The 22,430-nt window shown below is 37.0% G+C and overlaps 2 protein-coding genes, 1 long non-coding RNA gene and 1 pseudogene across 3 annotated transcripts; all 4 read left to right on the forward strand.

Moving 5' to 3' along the window:
- Window positions 1-283: 283 nt before the first annotated feature.
- On the forward strand, window positions 284-4,278 carry LOC141847191 (E3 ubiquitin-protein ligase MIEL1-like). The gene is made up of 12 exons (XM_074735174.1): window positions 284-389; window positions 508-595; window positions 680-712; window positions 789-821; window positions 904-981; window positions 1,060-1,103; window positions 1,188-1,228; window positions 2,160-2,242; window positions 2,335-2,426; window positions 2,517-2,586; window positions 3,294-3,332; window positions 3,973-4,278. Exons 1-12 carry the CDS (start codon window positions 328-330, stop codon window positions 4,099-4,101), a joined length of 792 nt encoding a protein of 263 aa, XP_074591275.1. The 5' UTR covers window positions 284-327; the 3' UTR covers window positions 4,102-4,278.
- A 967-nt stretch (window positions 4,279-5,245) lies between these two features.
- LOC141847008 (uncharacterized) lies at window positions 5,246-8,287 on the forward strand (annotated as a pseudogene).
- Window positions 8,288-8,873: 586 nt separating this feature from the next.
- Window positions 8,874-9,806, forward strand: LOC141847192 (uncharacterized). Its single transcript, XR_012603409.1, has 2 exons — window positions 8,874-8,914; window positions 9,535-9,806. It is a non-coding gene; the product is annotated as an uncharacterized LOC141847192 (long non-coding RNA).
- An 886-nt stretch (window positions 9,807-10,692) lies between these two features.
- LOC141847009 (uncharacterized) lies at window positions 10,693-13,766 on the forward strand. Its single transcript, XM_074735008.1, has 6 exons — window positions 10,693-10,799; window positions 12,789-12,846; window positions 12,926-13,234; window positions 13,309-13,357; window positions 13,444-13,538; window positions 13,641-13,766. The coding sequence occupies exons 1-6, from the start codon at window positions 10,693-10,695 to the stop codon at window positions 13,764-13,766; spliced, it is 744 nt and encodes a 247-aa protein (XP_074591109.1).
- The last annotated feature ends 8,664 nt before the right edge of the window (window positions 13,767-22,430 follow it).

The following is a 22,430-nucleotide window of genomic DNA, read 5'->3' on the forward strand; positions in this document are numbered from 1 at the left end:
TGATTTAGTTTTTTTTATATAAGTTTGAGTTTGGCTTACGTTTGACTTAAACTCAATTTATTTAGGTGAAGTTGAATATTAAATTTGTTCAAGAAAATTTAATTCATTTAAGGTGGAGTTAGGAACGCTATGGGTGACATTGGTATATTTTAATCTACAAGAGGTGAAGGGAAAATTTAATGAAACTTGAGTGGGCAAAAGTGAAATTTTCTCAATAATTTTTCCAGCCTTTTGTTTTTTTTTTCCCAATGTATTAGCTACGAATTTATAAATCTCGTGATAATTGAATACTTTCCCCACCGGCGCGTTCTGCTGCTCCGCCGATCCATGGCGAGCGCTGCTGCCCGTGCCGACGGCTCCCGCCTAGGGTTCGGAAAGATGGAGTTCGGGTATTGATTCTTCCTCCCTCTTCTTCGATTCAGCATTGTTCCTGTGTCTTTTGATTTTAGTTGATTTGATCGATGCGATTTATTTTGGGGGAATTTTTTTTTTTTTGACTCCTCTCAGGTGCATCCACTATAGGAGGCGATGCAAGATCCGAGCCCCTTGTTGCAACGAGATTTTCAATTGCCGTCACTGCCACAATGAAACCGCCGTAAAATTCGCCCCTATGCAAATTTTAAAATTTTATTTTGCTCGATCCGTCCCATGTTGATTTGTTATTATTCGCTGGCTGCAGAGACACGAGCTTTGTCGTCAGGATGTCCAGAAAGTAAGTGTCTATCGTCTTCCCCTGTGAATATGTTGGATTTTCTGTTTGTTGTTTGAATTTGGATTGTGTTTGGTAGGTTATTTGCTTGATCTGCGACACCGAACAGCCGGTATGGGATACAGATTTAAAGTTTATTTTGATTGATCTGAAGAATGGTTTAAGCGCATGCTTGATGCTCTCTTTTTGTTCAGGTTGGACAAGTGTGCTCTAACTGCGGGGTCAATATGGGGGAGTATTACTGTGATGTGTGCAAATTCTATGACGATGAGGTGAGATTCAATTTTGTTGCGTCAACATTAAGTGGAAAGCAGCTCAAGTTTGACAATTTTTGGCCCTTGTTGTTGTAGGTGGAAAAGGGGCAATATCACTGCAATGATTGTGGAATCTGCAGGTACTAAGTAGTTCTGTAATGTTTTATATTGGTTTTTTTTCCTTTCTTTCTAGTGTGGTTGGTTGATGAAATTTTGTTGAGCAGAGTTGGAGGTAGAGAGAATTTCTTCCACTGCAAGAAGTGTGGTATGCTAGCACCATCCAATATTTTGCAACTAGCTTATTTCATTGTTTCATCGTAATTCATGGATGGCATACATGCCTTCCCTAAAGTTGCTATCATGCTTAATCAAACATGCATCTTGGCTAGATGTGGCTCTTCTCGTACTACTCATGAACAGTAATGATTTGAAACTATATTATTGTGCCTGTGCCAAAATGATTCATTGTCCATTCCTATGTTTTATGCTTAGTGTTTCGGAGAGTAGTAGCTAACAACTAGTTCCTTGAGGAACTCTGGAAGAATTTGATTGGAATTTGAATTCGCATTCGAGGCCTGCAAAACATATAAAATGGCAGAAAGCGCTTATATTTATTTAGAAAATATAAACATGAACACACCATCAGTCATTCAAGTATAGTTTACCCAAGCAATTAGCTGTTTGGTATGATATGAGTTGGTCGTCTAGTTATTTTGTTTTACTTCCTTAAGGTTTTGTAGGAGTGCAGAGAACATGAATTACATGGGTTCTACAACAATCAGTAAGAGTTATGTGGGGTACATAACTCATAGACAGCATCTGAGGACTTGTCTCTGGTACATACACATCGTCTGAGTCAAGGTGGGACAATAATTGCATTGAACCAATTGAAAACTTTGCTATATATTATGTAATCTGGTGCACTGCTTCGTACAACTGGATTTAATCTCTTTGCCATAACAATGAGATTATTGGATCAATCTAATAAAACTGTATGTCATTTTGTATTATTGCTTGAGTTACATGATGCCAAAATAACTAGTTTAGAAATGCTAATGCTAATTTTGTGTATTTGTTGTATGACCGCATGATACTAGTTTTAATGTTTGTGGTAGTGGTTCAGTGCTTTTAGTTACAATGTGAGTTCTTTGCCTAGTTGCATGAGTTGTTTCCTACTAAGAAGTAACCTGATGCAGGATCTTGCTACTCAACTGAATTACACAATAAACATTTTTGCATAGAGAATTCAATGAGGCACAATTGTCCCATCTGTTATGAGGTTTGTGAACATGATATTGTCACTCAACAAACCTTAGTTGTGAAATATCCATTACATATGTTAATATATTGATAATTGAAGCTGCATTGCAGTATCTTTTTGATTCATTGAAAGAGACAAGAGTTCTAAAATGTGGGCACACCCTTCATATGGACTGTTGTAATGAGATGTTGACACATAATAAGTATGCGCCTCACCTCTTCTCGTGCCTTACACTCAGTTGCATTCTTTTTAACTAAGTTACTAAATCTGTTTGTTTCTGACATTTCACTAGATACTCCTGTCCAGTATGCTCTAAGTCAGTTTGTGACATGTCGAAGTACTGGAGAAAATTAGATGAAGAGGTATGATGATGACATTTGATGTTGTACAAGTTTTCTTCCTACATCCTTTCCACGATCTAAGTGCATCCTATGTCGCATGTTCATGATATTTGTTAGTCAAGTTTAAAACTATCTTAAAACATAACATAGAAGCAAATAGTTTTATTGGATTGATGGTTGTTTAATTACAATACTCCACGTGGAAAACCTCAGAAAAAGGGCATTTCTTCTTGTTCCCAATATTTTAATTTTGTGACTGCTTTGGGTGAATGATTTAGGTAATTAGTATTGATTGGGTCCATAGGATTCTCTTCTTGTGCATATACTTTATACTTTATTTTCTAATATTCATTTTATTTGATGGTTTTGATAAATGATGCTTCTTCTCCTTTTGCATCAAAAGCTTAACATGCCTTTACTGGCTCCTTGTATTTTGCATCTAGCTTGAGACACTGTGCATATTAAAGCCAGAACAATTTCTACTGCTTTGAGATTTTCTTTTATCTAGGCTGCATCTTTGGCTTGTTATTTTTTCACTTATGTACATATCTGGAACAAAAATATTTTTTGTTGATCGACTTTTTTTGTCTCCATGTTTGGTTTTTATCACATAAAAATTATTTGTATATATGTCTCTTAATCTAGAATAAAATCTTCCTATGAGCTTTATTAGTAAATACTCCTGTGGAAATACACTATACTAACAACGGAGCTTCTACATTTTGCAGATAGCAATAACCATCATGCCCGACGAGTATCGCTACAAGGTTCATTTTAGGATACAATATATCTGCCACAACTTAATTGAATGTTCCTTTTGGTATAAATGATAATTCTTTTTTTCCGCCTTTTGAGGATGCCTTCGGTGTATCCATAGATTCCCTACCCATTCAAGTCTAAGTTTAGGTCTCCTAATAACCGAGTTTGAGTTCAATTTGGATAGTGATGTTATGCATGCATGTCTATCTTGAGTATGATTAAAATCACAGATACCTGTACATTATACTGGGTATTCTTGAGTTCGGTTACCTATTTACATAAATGGACAAAATCATATCCGCATTCTGGTAGTATAAGAAAATGCTGAGACTCAGTACTCATCTGATTGTGTCTTCCCCTGCAGTAACCTGTTATTCTTTCTCACTACATTGCTGGTAGGGGAAAAAAATTCGATCCATCCGGCCATATGCTCTCATACTTTCATGCTTGTGTCGGATAACACCGACACTTTGATTCGACATCCTATTGATCGCATGAAAAATTTCCGAGTAACAGTCAGTCCATCTCATCTTTCCAATTTGCAAGCTGTTATAAAACTCTGCATTGCATATTTGAGGAAGGTATTGTAAGCCTTTGTTAAATTTCTCAACCCGCATAACAATAATATTGACTCCCTTTTGAGTGCAGGTTTGGATTCTTTGCAACGACTGTAACAATGTTTCAGAAGTGCTGTTCCACATCGTAGGACACAAGTGCAACCACTGCGAATCTTACAACACCAGGACAATCTCTACTCCACCTGTTCCTACTCAGTAGCTTCTGCTTCATCATAAAGCATGAAGAAATTAAGAACATTTATTAAAGGAATTTTATCCCTTGATACAAATTGGAAGAGGCCATTCCTCTATTCTGCCTCCACATTGAAACTAATACTGTTGGAATTTAATTCTTTTTTTAAAGAAAAAAGGATTAAGCTTATCTTTTCATTACTAATGCAAGTGTCTCTTTATTTTGCATCTGATTTTTTAGGTTGGAATTTCTTTTTTTTCAATGGAAATTAGTGCTGTCCTAGCAGGATGGGTAATGAAGAGTACCATTTCACTTTGCCCTTGCGTTTTAAATTTATAAATTTATTTATTTCTTTTTCATTTTCACTCGTTAGAATTTAACAAATTCCACATAGATAAGTGCAGCTGATTAACTTTAAACAAAAATATAGAGACGAAATTGGTCGTGATCTTCTCCTCTCCTTTCAAGTAAACAACTTCAGTGTAGAAAACGTAGTCCCAGCTGCAATTTATGAACCAGTGTTGTTCTCCGTTTGGGAGTAGGTTATGATTTTTGTTTGGGATGGAGTGAGTTAAGGAGGGGAAGAGGAGAGAAGAGTAGGCTTTTCCCTTGTATCGGATATAATTCCTTATATCTCGAGCGGGAGAAAATTTTAAAAATATTTATTTCAAATTTTATCTAACATATATTATATATGATAAATTTATAAATTTTAATTTATTTTGATGATTAATAAAAAAAATTTATTGAAATTAATTGGATCATAAAAATAAATTTAAAAAACAGAATTGTGCCCTTTGCTAATATATTATAATTTTTACTACGTTATATATTATTTCAAATCCATTAAACCAAGCCGGGTTCTTACTTTTCTGATTCTATATAAAATTCCAGTGAAAGTTCAGTTTCTGGGGCCGGTTTTTTGGTCAAGTCGGTTTTTCTGGTCGGTCGGTTTTTTGTCCGGTTTTGTGAAGTTCGGTGTGAAAGACAGATTGAACCGTAGTAAGAAGAAGCGGACCGGCGGGTTCGTTCGTTCGTCTCCTTTGTTGGATTCAAATTTCAAATCTGGAAGCCAAACACACAAGCGGAGAAACCGCAGCGCGTTGCGGCTCTTCGTCCCCGACGCTTACACTAGAAAGACGGCGAATCCAGAGGACGAGCGATAAGGCTTATGGAGATCGGGGCGGAGGCGCCGGAGGGGCTGGGGAGATCCGATATCTTCCACATCGTCAAGGAGATCCTAGGGTTTGTTCTCTACATCCACCACCAGATCCCCTCGTAAGCTTCCGAAACCCTAAACCACCTCATTTGTTTGTTTCTTATGGTTCCTTTGGCTTGCAATTTCTTTGCCTTCTAGTTGTTGTTAGAAGGGAGAGTTCAACGTCTTCTTTGATCGGGATAATAACCAACTAACCAAGTGTGCAATCGGGTGCAGGATTGTCGAACGTCTTGTATATTTGCGCGGAAATTTCATTGTTTTAACCTTCTTTTGACTTCTTGATTGTGATATAGGTTTTTCTGTAGGGGTTGGGGGCCTTTCTTCAATTCAGGATTGGGTTCCTTGGAATCTCTTTGGTTACGGAGATTTGTGAAATTTGAAAAGCTGAACTGTGTTTGAAGAGTAAAGCTAATCACCAACACCATCCTATGCTACTGGGTTACTGTTTCTTTTACATAAAACGTGAAAATATCATCTAGGTTACAATTGTTGGATTGCAAAGACGCGACTGTGTATTTGGGTGGGGGAGGGAGTGCTTCGGTTCCCTACTCTACAACATATGATAATTCCCGATACCACTGTCAATTTTTCTCCTCTTTGAAAAACTTACGGAGATGAGCAATCTCTTACAATAACCACAATACAAGAAACAAAATTACAATCAAATGATCTCTTGCTTGCTTTATTCGTATAGGTTGCTCACTGTAGCCCTACAATGCAACAAGACTTTCCTTGGATCCGGTAGTGAACGGGTGTATTGAAACCCTCTTATAGGCTACTATTCGTGTCGCAATGTGTCAACTAATCGACTATTTTGTTAGCTTTCAGTCAACTGCTTGTTATCTTCCAGTCCACTGCTCCTATGTAAACTCTTAAAATTCAATTGTTGTTACAACTTTATCTGCACTTGGGTCATTCACAGATACCTGTTTTAGCATTAATTGATTGTTATTATCATTTTCAGTCGACTAACAAACATTTTATTTGTTGGTAATTAACTTGAGTCGATTAGTTAATCAATTGACAAATATTCTAGTTGCGTGCAATTAATCTGAGTTAACTGGTCAATCGACTGCTCTACCAGTTGATGATATCTTCAAACCTAAAATTCATCCAAATTATAATTTTGTGATTTGAAGTTCTTCAATCAACTACACTATCAGTTGATTGCAAATATCCCTAAATTTGATCGAATATTGCTCCTCTTCACCAATTGACCTGTACTATGATTCTAACCATATTAAGGTTGAATTCATATCGTACCAAGAGATCCCAAATCTTTAGGACTTTCTTATTTATCTAGTACAAGTTGATCTCGACTTATTAGGACTTCTCGTGTCAAGGGACTCCTCACTTTCGGAATATCCAATGCCTAGAAACCGCTCCTCTAGGACTTCGACTTTGTTTAACATCACAATACCTATTATGACTTCCACCATTGTCAAGTATCTAGTCTTCCTTGATCTGTTTGAATTTTCTCATTTGCTTAACATCCAGTCCTCCTTGACCTTTTAAGATTTTCTTCACTCTAAGTATCTAATTTTCCACCACCTTCTTGGACTTCTTTACTTGCTTGACATCCAATTCTCCTTGGCTATTAGGACTTCCTTCAACATCAAACATCTAATTAACTTTGACCCATTTGATTTTCTTCTAAGGTAAGTATTCAGTTAATCTTAATCTACTTAACACACCATCTTTAATCATCCATCATATTAGTCGAATACAATTATATTGTTCAAACATTGAAACCCAATCATACCATAGTTAACTTAGACCAAGGGCTAATTGCACCAACAACATTTCATTTTTTTTGTGATAAATCAACTAGAAAGAAGGCTAGATATCTCTAGCAAAGTTTCACATTTCTTTTTATTGCATCATAGAAACTATACTACATGACGCGGAGTGTTAATCAGGATTAAGCGTAAACCTTTTGTAATTCTACACCACTTGAACATACTTGTTTCTGTTATTTGGTGTTAGCATACGGACCACTTAGCATTCGATAAATGATATGTTTTGTCAACTTTACGAGACTTAAATTCCTTATCAATTGAAAATGAATCAGAAAATTTCTTGATGTTCCTGTTCTTTCAGGATACTGCAGCACATTGAAAATGAATATGAAGCTCTGAAGGAAGAATATAAAACTTTGGTAGGTGAAAAATTGATGTGTGCAGGACAAGTTCTATTGCGCTCAATATATTTCATCTGATGAAGCTTCTTATTCTAGGAAGAGACATGTCTTTCACCAAATGAAACAAAGGCATCCGATAGGCGGAAACATAACCTAAGGAAAAGAGAGATTAAGCAAGGGATCAGGAGGATGGAAAAAGTGACGTGTAAAATTTCTACTTTACTTTCAGCACTTAAACTGGCTCTGGACGAAATGCCCGACATACAAGAAGTTATTTTGGTTCTTGGAGGAAGTCTTGTAAGGCCTCAACATGTGTATCAGCTAGTATTTAATGGAGGGAAACTTGATTTTGGTAGAGCTACTCAATCCACCAAGAGTAAAGTCGCAGATTTCATTGCCAAAAAGGTTGGTCTTTTGTATAACTACAGCTGGTCGATCGTCCGCATTTCACCCTCTGCTAACTTGATCTCCATGACCAGTCTATTAGAGCATTAATAGACCAGTGTCAGAACTTTCTTAATAGGTTTGTCACTTCATTTCCTTATTTCTACTCTAATGAAGATAAATAGTAAGCACTTCCACTTAGCATCAACTCTGAGTTGTTTGTAGGCCCATCTAAGCTGTTCTTGCTCGTCTGAAGTTTCTCAACTTTCAGACTGCCGCTCCATTTTTTGCCTAAGCGTGATTTTAGATTTAGCAGCAAGGTAACTCAATCTCCTATACTCTTGATAGTATGCCAATATGCTTTATATCCGTCAATTCTGTCTCAGCTTGCAAAAACTTTTGACTTGTTTGAGTCATTACAGGTGGTACCGCTCAAATTACATATAAAAGTCAAGTTTAAAACTATCTAAAAACATAACATAGAAGCAAATAGTTTTATTGGATTGATGGTTGTTTAATTACAATACTCCACGTGGAAAACCTCAGAAAAAGGGCATTTCTTCTTGTTCCCAATATTTTAATTTTGTGACTGCTTTGGGTGAATGATTTAGGTAATTAGTATTGATTGGGTCTATAGGATTCTCTTCTTGTGCATATACTTTATACTTTATTTTCTAATATTCATTTTATTTGATGGTTTTGATAAATGATGCTTCTTCTCCTTTTGCATCAAAAGCTTAACATGCCTTTACTGGCTCCTTGTATTTTGCATCTAGCTTGAGACACTGTGCATATTAAAGCCAGAACAATTTCTACTGCTTTGAGATTTTCTTTTATCTAGGCTGCATCTTTGGCTTGTTATTTTTTCACTTATGTACATATCTAGAACAAAAATATTTTTTGTTGATCGGCTTTTTTTGTCTCCATGTTTGGTTTTTATCACATAAAAATTATTTGAATATATGTCTCTTAATCTAGAATAAAATCTTCCTATGAGCTTTATTAGTAAATACTCCTGTGGAAATACACTATACTAACGGAGCTTCTACATTTTGCAGATAGCAATAACCATCATGCCCGACGAGTATCGCTACAAGGTTCATTTTAGGATACAATATATCTGCAACAACTTAATTGAATGTTCCTTTTGGTATAAATGATAATTCTTTTTTGCCACCTTTCGAGGATGCCTACGGTGTATCCATAGATTCCCTACCCATTCAAGTCAGGTTTAGGTCTCCTAATAACCGAGTTTGAGTTCGATTTGGATAGTGATGTTATGCACACATGTCGATCTTGAGTCTGATTAAAATCACAGATACCTGTACATTATACTGGGTATTCTTGAGTTCGGTTACCTATTTACATAAATGGACAAACTCATATCCGCATTCTGGTAGTATAAGAAAATGCTGATACTCAGTACTCATCTGATTGTGTCTGCCCCTGCAGTAACCTGTTATTCTTTCTCACTTTTTTTCGATCCATCCGGCCATATGCTCTCATACTTTCATGCTTGTGTCGGATAACACCGACACTTTGATTCAACATCCTATTGATCTCATGAAAAATTTCCGAGTAACAGTCAGTCCATCTCATCTTTCCAATTTGCAAGCTGTTATAAAACTCTGCATTGCATATTTGAGGAAGGTATTGTAAGCCTTTGTTAAATTTCTCAACCCGCATAACAATAATATCGACTCCCTTTTGAGTGCAGGTTTGGATTCTTTGCAACGACTGTAACAATGTTTCGGAAGTGCTGTTCCACATCGTAGGACACAAGTGCAACCACTGCGAATCTTACAACACCAGGACAATCTCTACTCCACCTGTTCCTACTCAGTAGCTTCTGCTTCATCATAAGCATGAAGAAATTAAGAACATTTATTAAAGGAATTTTATCCCTTGATACAAATTGGAAGAGGCCATTCCTCTATTCTGCCTCCACATTGAAACTAATACTGTTGGAATTTAATTCCATTTATTAAAGGAATTTTATCCCTTGATTTTTTTAAAGAAAAAAGGATTAACTTTATCTTTTCATTACTAATGCAAGTGTTTCTTTATTTTGCATCTGATTTTATAGGTTGGACTTCTTTTGTTTCACTGGAAATTAGTGCTGTCCTAGCAGGATGGGTAATGAAGAGTACCATTTCACTTTGCCCTTGCGGAGTTCTAAATTTATTTATTTATTTATTTTTCATTTTCACTCGTTAGAATTTAACAAATTCCACATAGATAACTTTAAACAAAAATATAGAGACGAAATTGCTCGTGATCTTCTCTTCTCCTTCCAAGTAAACAACTTCAGTGTAGAAAACGTAGTCCCAGCTGCAATTTATGAACCAGTGTTGTTCTCCTTAAGGTTATGGACTTATGGTGCCATGGTAAGAAATAGGATAAGTTTTCTGATTTATTTCGATGATTAATGAGAAATTTTCATTGGATTGGATTGATTTATTTTTAAAATTAATCAGATAGTAAAAATAAATTAAAAAATAGAATTGTGCCCTTTGTTAATATATTATAGTTTTTGCTATGTTATATATTATTTCAAATCCATTAAACCAAGATTCAAACCCTTGGGTTCTTACTTTTCTAATTCTATATAGAGTTCCAGTGAAAGTTCAGTTTTTCAAGCCGGTTTTTTGGTCGCTCTGTTTTTGGCCGGTTTTGTGAAGTTCGTGAAAGACAGATTGAACCGTAGTTAGAAGAACCGGACCGGTGGGTTCGTTTGTTCGTCTCCTTTGTTGGATTCAAAATTCAAATCTGGAAGCCAAAGACACAAGCGGAGAAACCGCAGCGCGTTGCGGCTCTTCGTCCCAGACGCTTGCACTAGAAAGACGGCGAATCCAGAGGACGAGCGATAAGGCTTATGGAGATCGGGGCGGAGGCGCCGGAGGGGCTGGGGAGATCCGATATCTTCCACATCGTCAAGGAGATCCTCGGGTTTGTTCTCTACATCCACCACCAGATCCCCTCGTAAGCTTCCGAAACCCTAAACCACCTCATTTGTTTGCTTCTTATGGTTCCGTTGGCTTGCAATTTCTTTGCCTTCTAGTTGTTGTTAGAAGGGATAGTTCGAACGTCTTCTTTGGATTGTCGAACGTCGTGTATGTTTGCGCGGAAATTTCATTGTTTTAACCTTCTTTTGACTTCTTGATTGTGATATAGGTTTTCCTGTAGGGGTTGGGGGCCTTTCTTTCAATTCAGGATTGGGTTCCTTGGAATCTCTTTGGTTTACGGAGATTTGTGCTGGAAAAGTAGAAATTTGAAAAGCTGAACTGTGTTTGAAGACTAAAGCTACTGGGTTACTGTTTCTTTTACATAAAACATGAAAATATCATCTAGGTTACAATTGTTGGATTGCAAAGACGCGACTGTGTATTTGGGTGGGGGAGGGAGTGCTTCGGTTCCCTACTCTACAACCTATGATAATTCCCGATACCACTGTCAATTTTTCTCCTCTTTGAAAAACTTACGGAGATAAGCAATCTCTTACAATAACCACAATACAAGAAACAAAATTACAATCAAATGATCTCTTGCTTGCTTTATTCGTATAGGTTGCTCACTGTAGCCCTACAATGCAACAAGACTTTCCTTGGATCCGGTAGTGAACGGGTGTATTGAAACCCTCTTATAGGTTACTATTCGTGTCGCAATCTGTCAACTAATCGACTATTTTGTTAGCTTTCAGTCAACTGCTTGTTATCTTCCATCCACTGCTCCTATGTAAACTCTTAAAATTCAATTGTTGTTACAACTTTATCTGCACTTGGGTCATTCACAGATACCTGTTTTAGCATTAATTGATTGTTATTATCATTTTCAGTCGACTAACAAACATTTTATTTGTTGGTAATTAACTTGAGTCGATTAGTTAATCGATTGACAAATATTCTAGTTGCGTGCAATTAATCTGAGTTAACTGGTCAATCGACTGCTCTACCAGTTGATGATATCTTCAAACGTTAAATTCATCAAAATTATAATTTTGTGATTTGAAGTTCTTCAATCAACTACACTATCAGTTGATTGCAAATATCCCTAAATTTGATCGAATATTGCTCCTCTTCACCAATTGACCTGTACTATGATTCTAACCATATTAAGGTTGAATTCATATCGTACCAAGAGATCCCAAATCTTTAGGACTTTCTTATTTATCTAGTACAAGTTGATCTCGACTTATTAGGACTTCTCGTGTCAAGGGACTCCTCACTTTCGGAATATCCAATGCCTAGAAACCGCTCCTCTAGGACTTCGACTTTGTTTAACATCCAATACCTATTATGACTTCCACCATTGTCAAGTATCTAGTCTTCTTTGATCTGTTTGAATTTTCTCATTTGCTTAATATCTAGCCCTCCTTGGCCTCTTATGATTTTCTTCACTCTAAGTATCTAATTTTCCACCACATTCTTGGACTTCTTTACTTGCTTGACATCCAATCCTCCTTGGCTATTAGGACTTCCTTCAACATCAAACATCTAATCAACTTTGACCCATTTGATTTTCTTCTAAGGTCAAGTATTCAGTTAACCTTAATCTACTTAACACACCATCTTTAATCATCCATCATATTAGTCGAATACAATTATATTGTTCAAACATTGAAACCCAATCATACCATAGTTAACTTAGACCAAGGGCTAATTGCACCAACAACATTTCATTTTTTTTGTGATAAATCAACTAGAAAGAAGGCTAGATATCTCTAGCAAAGTTTCACATTTCTTTTTATTGCATCATAGAAACTATACTACATGACGCGGAGTGTTAATCAGGATTAAGCGTAAACCTTTTGTAATTCTACACCACTTGAACATACTTGTTTCTGTTATTTGGTGTTAGCATACGGACCACTTAGCATTCGATAAATGATATGTTTTGTCAACTTTACGAGACTTAAATTCCTTATCAATTGAAAATGAATCAGAAAATTTCTTGATGTTCCTGTTCTTTCAGGATACTGCAGCACATTGAAAATGAATATGAAGCTCTGAAGGAAGAATATAAAACTTTGGTAGGTGAAAAATTCAATGTGTGCAGGACAAGTTCTATTGCGCTCAATATATTTCATCTGATGAAGCTTCTTATTCTAGGAAGAGACATGTCTTTCACCAAATGAAACAAAGGCATCCGATAGGCGGAAACATAACCTAAGGAAAAGAGAGATTAAGCAAGGGATCAGGAGGATGGAAAAAGTGACGTGCAAAATTTCTACTTTACTTTCAGCACTTAAACTGGCTCTAGACGAAATGCCCGACATACAAGAAGTTATTTTGGTTCTTGGAGGAAGTCTTGTAAGGCCTCAACATGTGTATCAGCTAGTATTTAATGGAGGAAAACTTGATTTTGGTAGAGCTACTCAATCCACCAAGAGTAAAGTCGCAGATTTCATTGCCAGAAAGGTTGGTCTTTTGTATAACTATAGCTGGTCGATCGTCCGCATTTCACACTCTGCTAACTTTATCTCCATGACCAGTTTATTAGAGCATTAATATCAGCCGGTGTAGGAAGCTTTTCTTTAATAGGTTTGTCACTTAATTTGCTTATTTTCTACTCTAATGAAGATAATAGTAAGCACTTCCACTTAGCATCAACTCTGAGTTGTTTGTAGGCCCATCTAAGCTGTTCTTGCTGGTCAGAAGTTACTCAACTTTCAGACTGCCGCTCCATTTTTTGCCTAAGCGTGATTTTAGATTTAGCAGCAAGGTAACTCGATCTCCTATACTCTTGATAGTATGCCAATATGCTTTATATCCTTCAATTCTGTCTCAGCTTGCAAAAACTTTTGACTTGTTTGAGTCATTACAGGTGGTACCGCTCAAATTACATATAAAGTGCAAGGTTCCAATACCTCCCACTAGCAGTTCAAACAATACATCACTAGCTTCCATCTCTACATCCCCTAATTCAAATGAACATGATGTGATGTGGTAAGCGTACCCCCGACTTATTAAGCCCTATTCAAGGATCAGTTTTAAGTCCCTATCTTTTTTACATTAATCATAGATGGATTCACTGGACACATCTAAGATACGGTACTACAGTACATGTTTGCAGATGATATTATTTTAGTAAATGAGGTACGTGAAAGAGCAAATGCTAAACTCGAATCTTGGTGGGAAATGCTAGAAGTGAAAGATTTTAGACTTAGCAGAGTAAAGACAGAATATAAGAAATTTAAGTTTAGTAATATTATACGTAATAAGACAATTGTTAAGATAAGAGATGACGGCTTGTCTGTAATCAAGAGTTTTAAATATTTAGCATCATTTTTACAAAAAAAAATGGAGGGATTAAGTGATGTCTTACATAGAATACAAGTGAAATTGTTGAAATGAAGGAGAGCGTCATATGTCCTTTGTGATCCTAAGTACCTCTAAAACTTAAAAGAAAGTTTTACAAAATGACTATTAACCCTTTTATGTTATATGGAGTTGAATGTTGGGGTATGACTTGAGCACATGAATAGAAGATGAGAGTTGTAGAGATGAGGTTGTTAAGGTAGATGCGCGGACATATAAGGATGGACAGGATAAAAAATAAAAATATTAGAGAAAAAGTCGTGGTGGCACCTAAGGGAAAACTCTGGGAGACACATTTAAGATGGTATAAATATGTACTTAGATGACTAATACATGTTCCAGTTAAGAGATGTGAAACTATAACAAATGTGCACATCAAATGAGGAAAAGGAAGACAAAAAAGACTTAATTAGTAATAATAATATAAGATAAAATTTATTCAAATATAAATGATGATATAGTAGGGGATAAAGCCCAATGACATAGAATGATCCATATAACCTACCTCATCTAGTGAGATAAAACTTAGTTGTTGTTGAGAATTTAGAAATATTAGTTCTTGTGATTTTGAGGAATTTCTTGTTTGTAAGTGTTAGAATATTTAGGGATAAATATTCTTTTAATTCGTCTTTTTTCTTTATAGAATAATTTTTCCTAGAATAGGTCTCTATATTCATATACAAATAGGGACTTATATCTTGTAATATCCTAAGTGATTCCATAATATTTTACATGGTATCAGAGCGAGAGGGTTTAGGTTTATTCGCCTAACCCTAATTCTTTCTCCTCTTTCTGTTCGCCGCCGCCTCCCATGTCTCGACCACGAGCGCGTCTCTTCCTCCCAGCTTGTCTTTCCAGCAAGCGACGCGCCGTCTCCTCCGTCAGCAGCGACGCGCCGTCTCCGCCGCCTCCTCCGGCCGCGCTCTCCGTCGTGCGTGAAACTAGCCGCCTCCTCCGGCCGCGCTCTCCGTTACGCGCGAAACCATCGGTGTTTTTCTCCGTCTGTTCATTTGGACTTGTCGCTAGGGGTTCCGTCTCCTTCGCGTCGAGGAAGACGCACGTGGCTTCCTGTGCTCGGGCTCGGGATCCTTTGTCACCGGTGTCAAATTCAGTCTCAGGGTGTCGGTACTGTCATAATGTTCGATTGTCTTCGAATATGAAGCAGCACATCTCCTGGTGCAGCAATGACATCGCCTTTAAAAATTCCTGGATACCTGACCTAGGGAATTTTTCTGGATTTTTCGATCCAGTCAAGTTGCTTTTAAGGTCATGTCACCATAAGTTCGCAGCCACTTCTTAAGAATATGGGTTTTGAGTCAACTAGTTGTAGGAATGTAGGGTGCACCTGGAGTACGACAGGTTTGGATTTATTCTTAGTTGCAATACGAGGTGTATAATCAAGATTTTGTTCCCATAATTTTCATTAATTTGCTGCCTCTTAATTACATGATTATGATTTCTTTCTGGGCACTAAAGAAGTGTAATATCGGTTGTCATTAATTTTTCTGTTTTACATTTTTGATTATTTGAATGGGATATGCATGTAGATTCCATTTGTTTGACCAACTATCTAAACTTCGACTGAAGAAGGCCTCTGTGGCTACCTGTTTTTTCCTAAGATCTTAATATTGAAGCAAAAAAGAAAAAGTGATTTTTGAGGTTTTCCCTCATTTTCATGTCTTAAGTTTTTTTTTTTTACTCTTTTCCTTCAGGTTCTAATGTATCTTGGACCACATTCTTTGAGGAAGGTTGTAAAAAATGCTGAATTGTATCCTATAAAGGGTCTATTTAAGTTCAGAGATTTTGTTGATGAAATTGATGCATACTATTACCAGAGTAATAGAGAACACCTTGGTGTCTCTACAGGTTGGAGAGCTTTGGACGGACTATACAATGTAAGAATTTAACTTGATTACTCATGAGATATGTTTTTGATTTATTTTAAAACTAAAATGCTAACATTTCCTTTTCCGAGTTTAATTTGGATTTGTTTAGTTCACATCTAGCCATATATGCGGTGATATTTTTTTTTATAGTGTGTATTAATTAATCTGCTCAAGCTAGCTTTTTTTTTTTTTTTTGCCATAGTTACGTAGACATACCCTTTAACTTACTGGCAACATGTTCACATTTCTCCATAGTTATAAAACTGAATCAGAAATCAAACTGGGGAGCTCTTGGATATTGGTTAACTGAACGAACCCATGTTCAATCAGTCGAATTGGGATTCAACCTGGACAAGCTAATTGGTTAGACTGGCCCAAATTAAGCCGTCTAATTGCATATTTATTATATCCATTTAAGAGCCAAAATTCTAATTGTGAATAATCATAATTATCATAAACCAATATATCATAAGCACGTAAGGTATAAGCATTGTTGTAGAACTAGATTAATCAGTTTGCAATTACATTAGTATTTCTTCTGATGCAATTATCATTAAGGCAGTTTAAAATATGAAAAGTTATATTTTCTCTACCCACCAAAATTTAATTATGTGAAACTATGAATGAGCCTGTTTGAGATTTCAATCCATATGAGAAAACTGATCCAGCTTTTTGAAAATCAGTCATTTCTCATGACTTTGCATGTCCTGAGCAGGAGCAGTATCTGATCCTGTTTTTTTTTTCAATCACTTAATTGTTTGGCAGGGAAATTAATTCTACCATTTAAAACTAAAAGCACGAGTCTACATTTTGATATACCATATATAAGGAACGTCCATTGCATTGCTGTGATTGTTATAAAGGGCATGGCTAACACTCTAATGTGTGAGAAAATGTGATGCAGGATTTGACTGGAAAGAGTAGTTGATGAGAAGATAGGAAAGAACAGGATAGAGGGAATAGATGAAGTAAAGAGGAGGTAGAGAATGGACAAGAATAGAATAAGAGATTATAACAGAGAGAGAAGGTGGGAAGAGAGGCATAAAGGAGTTGGATAGATAGTTAGAAGAGAGATGCTTAAATTTACTAACTCATAATATATCCTCAAACTGTAATGCTAGATGCCTTATATAAGTGCTGTACTGCATTGCATCTCAATTCTGCTAAATAAGATAACAACAACCCACTCCTAGACAAACAACCACGAAACCATTAATGACCCGGCTTACATGACAACAAACAACAGAAAAACTTGATTCCTAACTATTAGGTGTCTACTATGCACATCTTATCTAATTATTGATCTTATATTAAGCTTCATGCAATTGTTAACATGGTTTTACTCTGGTTTTGAGGGCTTATATGGTGATCCCCATCTTCTTCGTCCAGGTTTGAGCTACATTGACAGAGTTGCACCACTTGCATGACACACTCAAAATAAATAAATAAAAAGTGCTCTGCATTAATATGATTATGGTGTTGCATGAAATGATCAAGAGACTAAATGAGCCAAATGCAATACTTCATCCTGCATAAACCTTATTGCTGGCTTGCATTGCAGCAGCCGTTGTCAGTAATTTACTATATACTAGTGTACCTTGATATGATATTACGGAATTGGTTTCTATATTGACTGAGTTATTATGATTATGCTGGCTTAGCATCTTGTCTACTAACTAGGTGAAACTTCATAGCTAACTTTTAGGACTCTTGTTTTTTTTTTGTTATATCATGATATTTGATAGGAAGTGTAGAAAATTGGTGGCTAGTTGCTATCTTTGATGGATTTTGATGAGAAATTCCATTAGAATTGTGATTATAAATCTCATGTGATCCATGAGATTGAGAAATTTCTTATGCTTCAATAATTTATTATCTTATAAATTAATAGAGGATACTACAGCAATTATGTCTCAAATCATTAAGATTTTGGAAACTAACAATTTAACTTTTCATATGTTCTCTTGAGATGCCACAATTGATTTATTAAGGATCTCATGTATATTTTTTTGTTATATTTAAAATTTTGAACTTAGGATACCAAAATGATGCCTCAAAGTCCAATGGTTAGGCTTCATTTCATTCCCACTATCTACTTTAGCATCCAGCATGCGGTTGTATCAACTCACACTTTTGTGTGATGCTAATCATGCAACAGCTTCTTTGCAAGTTGCCATCTTTGTGGATATTCGAGTCTATAACATTTGTCCTCACAATGCGGCATTTTTTTAATCTGTTAGTTACCAATTCTGGAGCAATGATATAAAAGAAGCTCAATTTCTTTGACATGCTTAGACAAGTCGGAAGTTCATCAAAAAGTTTGAATGAGTCGATACATGCCAATGTTTTCAATTTTTTACAAGATTTACTTGCAAATTGATTTTGTTTTTTGAGCAGGTTGTGCCTGGAGAGCTGACAAGCTTAACCTCCTAACAGGCGTTCCAAATTCATGAGCAAAAGCTAACGAGTGGATAGATGCCTTGTTATGTAATATCAATGAAAGGCAGGGATGGAAGTTTGCACTCTGTTCAATGGAAAACAAGGTTTACTATGTGAATGTTCTACTTCTACCTTTTTCTTGTGGTTGGATTATTTATGATGCTGATTTTTTAGGTTGAAGAACATGCACGGAAACTTTTGGAAAAACACATTAAGAAACCCTTCTTCAGTGCAAGGTAACAAATTTCATGATAGTTTACCTGTCTTCCACATGTCAAAATGGTGACTTAGGATTCTCTCAATTTTATGCTCCCTTTGGGCTGTTGAAGAAAACATGCTCATGTCGTAATCAATCGTCAATGGGATTACACTTGCTATTCGGGACAGCAAAGGTTTTTTTTTTTTAAGCAGAAGGTTTTTTTTTTTAACAGAAGGTGTAGCCTAGGTAGGGCTGAGAAGGGCGACTTTCGGTGCAAGAATAACCGAGTGGGTTGAGCGGCGAAGACAACGGCGGCGACCAGCAAGCTTCAGTCGACAGAAGGCAGAAACAAACCAGAGGAGCAGTCTTGACAGCGTGAAAGGGAAGACGGCAGCCCTATGGTCTTCTCCCTTTACTGCTAGTGAACACCGAAGAGAAATCCGGCGACACACGGGGAAGGAGGAGCAGCCGAGAGAAGCCGACGGCGCTCGGAGAAGTGGCGCACGGCTGTTGATGCTCTGCTCCGGCGAAGAGGGAACGGAGAAGCGACGGCTATGGCTTCTTCCTCACTGTCACCGCGGGCGGTCGAATCTTGATCGCTAGAATCCTTTCTCGTGGTCTTCTCCCGTAGCTGGTTCTCCACACGCCGGTGAAGAAGGAAAACTGCGGTCGGCGATGGTGTTCGCGAGCAGCAAGGAGAAGAAGAAGAGGCGTCGGAAAAACTTCCTTGGTCAACCACACAGCCGGCCGCCGTGCTCACGGGTAGGTGCGTCACGGTGGAGAAGATGTCACGGTGGAGAAGCAGCACCAGCAGGGCTTCTCTCGCGAGAGCCCTATTTCTTCCCCTTGCGAAGTTCTGTTTTTATCGCAGGGGAAGAAGAGCTACAGTCGGTGGGAGAGTACGCTCGCCAAGGACAAGAAAAAAACCTTTGTGCTGTGTGGAGTCAGGGCACGAGCTGCTCGCCAAGGACAGGAAAAAACCACAGCAATGGCGAAGAGAAATCGAAAGGAAGCCGGTGAAGGAGCTCAAGGCGAAAGCCCTAATGGAGTCAATTCGAGGAAGAGAGCTCCAGCGTCCCTAGGGGTGTAATCGAACCGAGCCAAGGCAAACAGTAAGAGGCTCGAGCTCGGTTCGTTTTTCCTAAGCTCGAGTTCGGCTTGAGTTCGATTCGAGCTTTAATTCTTAAGCTCGAGCTCAGCTCGTAATGAAATTAAATAGTTCGCGAACGGCTCGAGCTCGGTTCGAAAATGGCTCGTTTAAAGTTAAACGAGTTTAGTTCTAGCTCGGTTCGAAAATAGCTCGTTTAAAAGTTAAACGAGCTTAATTCGAGCTTGACTCATTAATATATAATATTTATAATATGTAATATATATTCACAAGTCTCTTAACAAACATGTTCGCGAGCCTTTAAACGAACATGTTCGTGAACACGTTCGCGAGCCTTTAAACGAACATGTTCGCGAGCTCACGAACCAAATACTGTTAAACTAGAGCTCGGCTTGATAATATTTTTGAACTCGAAATCAGGCTCGAGCTCGGCTCGTTAACTTAATCGAACAAACTCAAACGAACTTTTTTTCGAACCAAGACTCGAATAGCTCATGAGCAGCTTGGCTCGTTTACACCCCTAAGCGTCCCTCTGCGGCGCCGAACGAGGAGAGACAAGGGGGGGGAAACGCGAGTAACAGCGAAGCGCGAGTAATGGTGGGTGGCAGCGTGGCAGAGGAGAGAAAAAATTAGGATTTTAGATAACTTGCTTTAATACCATGTTAAAACTATCTTAACCTCAAAGGAAACATGTACAAGGTTTATATAGCCAGCATAACCCTAAGATCATAAGAGAAAAAGACCTATCTACCCCTGCTTCTCACAACAATCTTCTCTGCAAGTAATTTGATATGTTATCTTTGAGAATGTGAGTTTCAGCAGACCCAGCAAGACCCATAAATTGTAGCTACATTCTCTCTATAAAATCCTATATAGTAGCCTTCATCTCTAAAAATAATTCTAAACAAATACAAACTATGAAATTTGTTGTTGTGTGTTTTTTTTTCTATTTTGTGTAACAAACTAGACATTGAATTATTTATGTTCCAAGTGCTGAGGAGCTCGTGTTTCCTATGTGAGAAAGGAGAGAAATAGGAGTAGAGAGGTAACCATTAAATGAATGCTTCAAAATGTGGGTTAGTCTCCCATGAGTTATCATGTCCATTGGTATTATATTAGAGCTCTATATATAGGTGTCTCTGTCAACTTAAACTTGAAAAAAGGAAAAAAAAAAAAGAGGTGCAAATCATTCACAAAGATAGAAAAAAGAGATAAGAAGGGAGAAAACGATCCTTTCATGTCAAAGAAAAAAAAACAATTTTTGAATCAATCACTACAACAAAAAGGAAAAAAAATTCTCAAAGATAGAAAGAGATAAAAAGAAGGGGAAAAAAGATTCTTTGATACCTGAAAAACAACTTTTGGATCAATTACTACAACGAGCAAATATTATTCATTACCCATCTAAATCCCCAACGAAAGAGCGAGATTTCTTCGCCAGTTGAATAAACTTTTGGATCGATCATTTCTTTTACAAGTGAAAAGGGGAAACCACATCTGGAGATCGAGAGAAGTAATTCACAAAAGCTTCTTACTGTGACCGAGAATCGCCAAAGTACATAATGAACTAGGAGATCAACGAACCAATCGAACATAAATTTGAGGAATTGCTTGAAGAGTATACCCTGTCAGAAACATTGCTTCTTAATGCGGAAAGGGAGACCGACTCATCGCACAGAGAAGCGGTGGCGGCGGGGCGAGGCAGTAACCCAGCTTCCAGGACAAAGTAATGGGGAGAATCATCAATCAAGTTGGATGTTTGCCTACAAAGGTAGATAAAAAGATGGGAGATGCTTCTCTCATGACCTCGAGATGATAAATTTGGGTCTGGAATAACAATCTCAATCTCGATCAGGATAGCGAAATAAATAAAATAATGTAATAACGGAAAAGGATTTTCAAGAGACCATGAGGGGAAGAAGCGCTGATTCCACTGGGGCAAGAAGGTGGAGACTTTCTCATGCTCCTTTGGCGATTGGATCGATCTACTTGCTCTTCGTAACGTTCAAGTTCCACCATTTTCTGGAGATGGCCGGTCAATGACCTTACCTCCGACCATCTCATGATTTCTCCATTGCGCTCTCCCCCGCCATTGCCACCACTTCCTCCCTCGCCTTTCATCTTCTCCGTGTTCAAGTTCCACCATTTTCTGGAGATGGCCGGTCAATGACCTTACCTCCGGCCATCTTATGATTTCTCCATTGCACTCTCACTTCCTTCTGCGATCTACACCACAGCTTCTCTTCTACCTAAAGGGTATTTAAGTCATTTCGGACCGTGAACTCTACTTGAAGTGTTTTTATCTTTCAATTTATTTAAAACATTAATTTAATAAATAAAACATATTATTGACGAATTATTCACAAATTGTTCAAGTTAATATTTTTTTAAAAAAAACAAGTTAAAATATTAATTTAATAAAATTTTATTATTAAGTGACATTAATTTATAAACTCCGAAAGTTATTAAAAAAACATAACTATAAATAGTATTATAAATCAATTTTATTATAATTATAATGTTTTGCTCATTTTAGTTCGATTAGTCCCTTAGGTTGTATTTCTATTATTTTTAAAATGCTAATTTTTTTAAAAAATAAAGAGATTAAAAAAAAGTAAAAGAAGTTTCCGACTAAAAATTTTTTATTATGATTTTTTAGTGTAT

This window comes from Curcuma longa, chromosome 16 (assembly GCF_044706935.1).
Source record: "Curcuma longa cultivar G26 ecotype Majalengka, Jawa Barat chromosome 16, ITB_CL_G26_1.1, whole genome shotgun sequence".
Taxonomy (NCBI): domain Eukaryota; kingdom Viridiplantae; phylum Streptophyta; class Magnoliopsida; order Zingiberales; family Zingiberaceae; genus Curcuma; species Curcuma longa.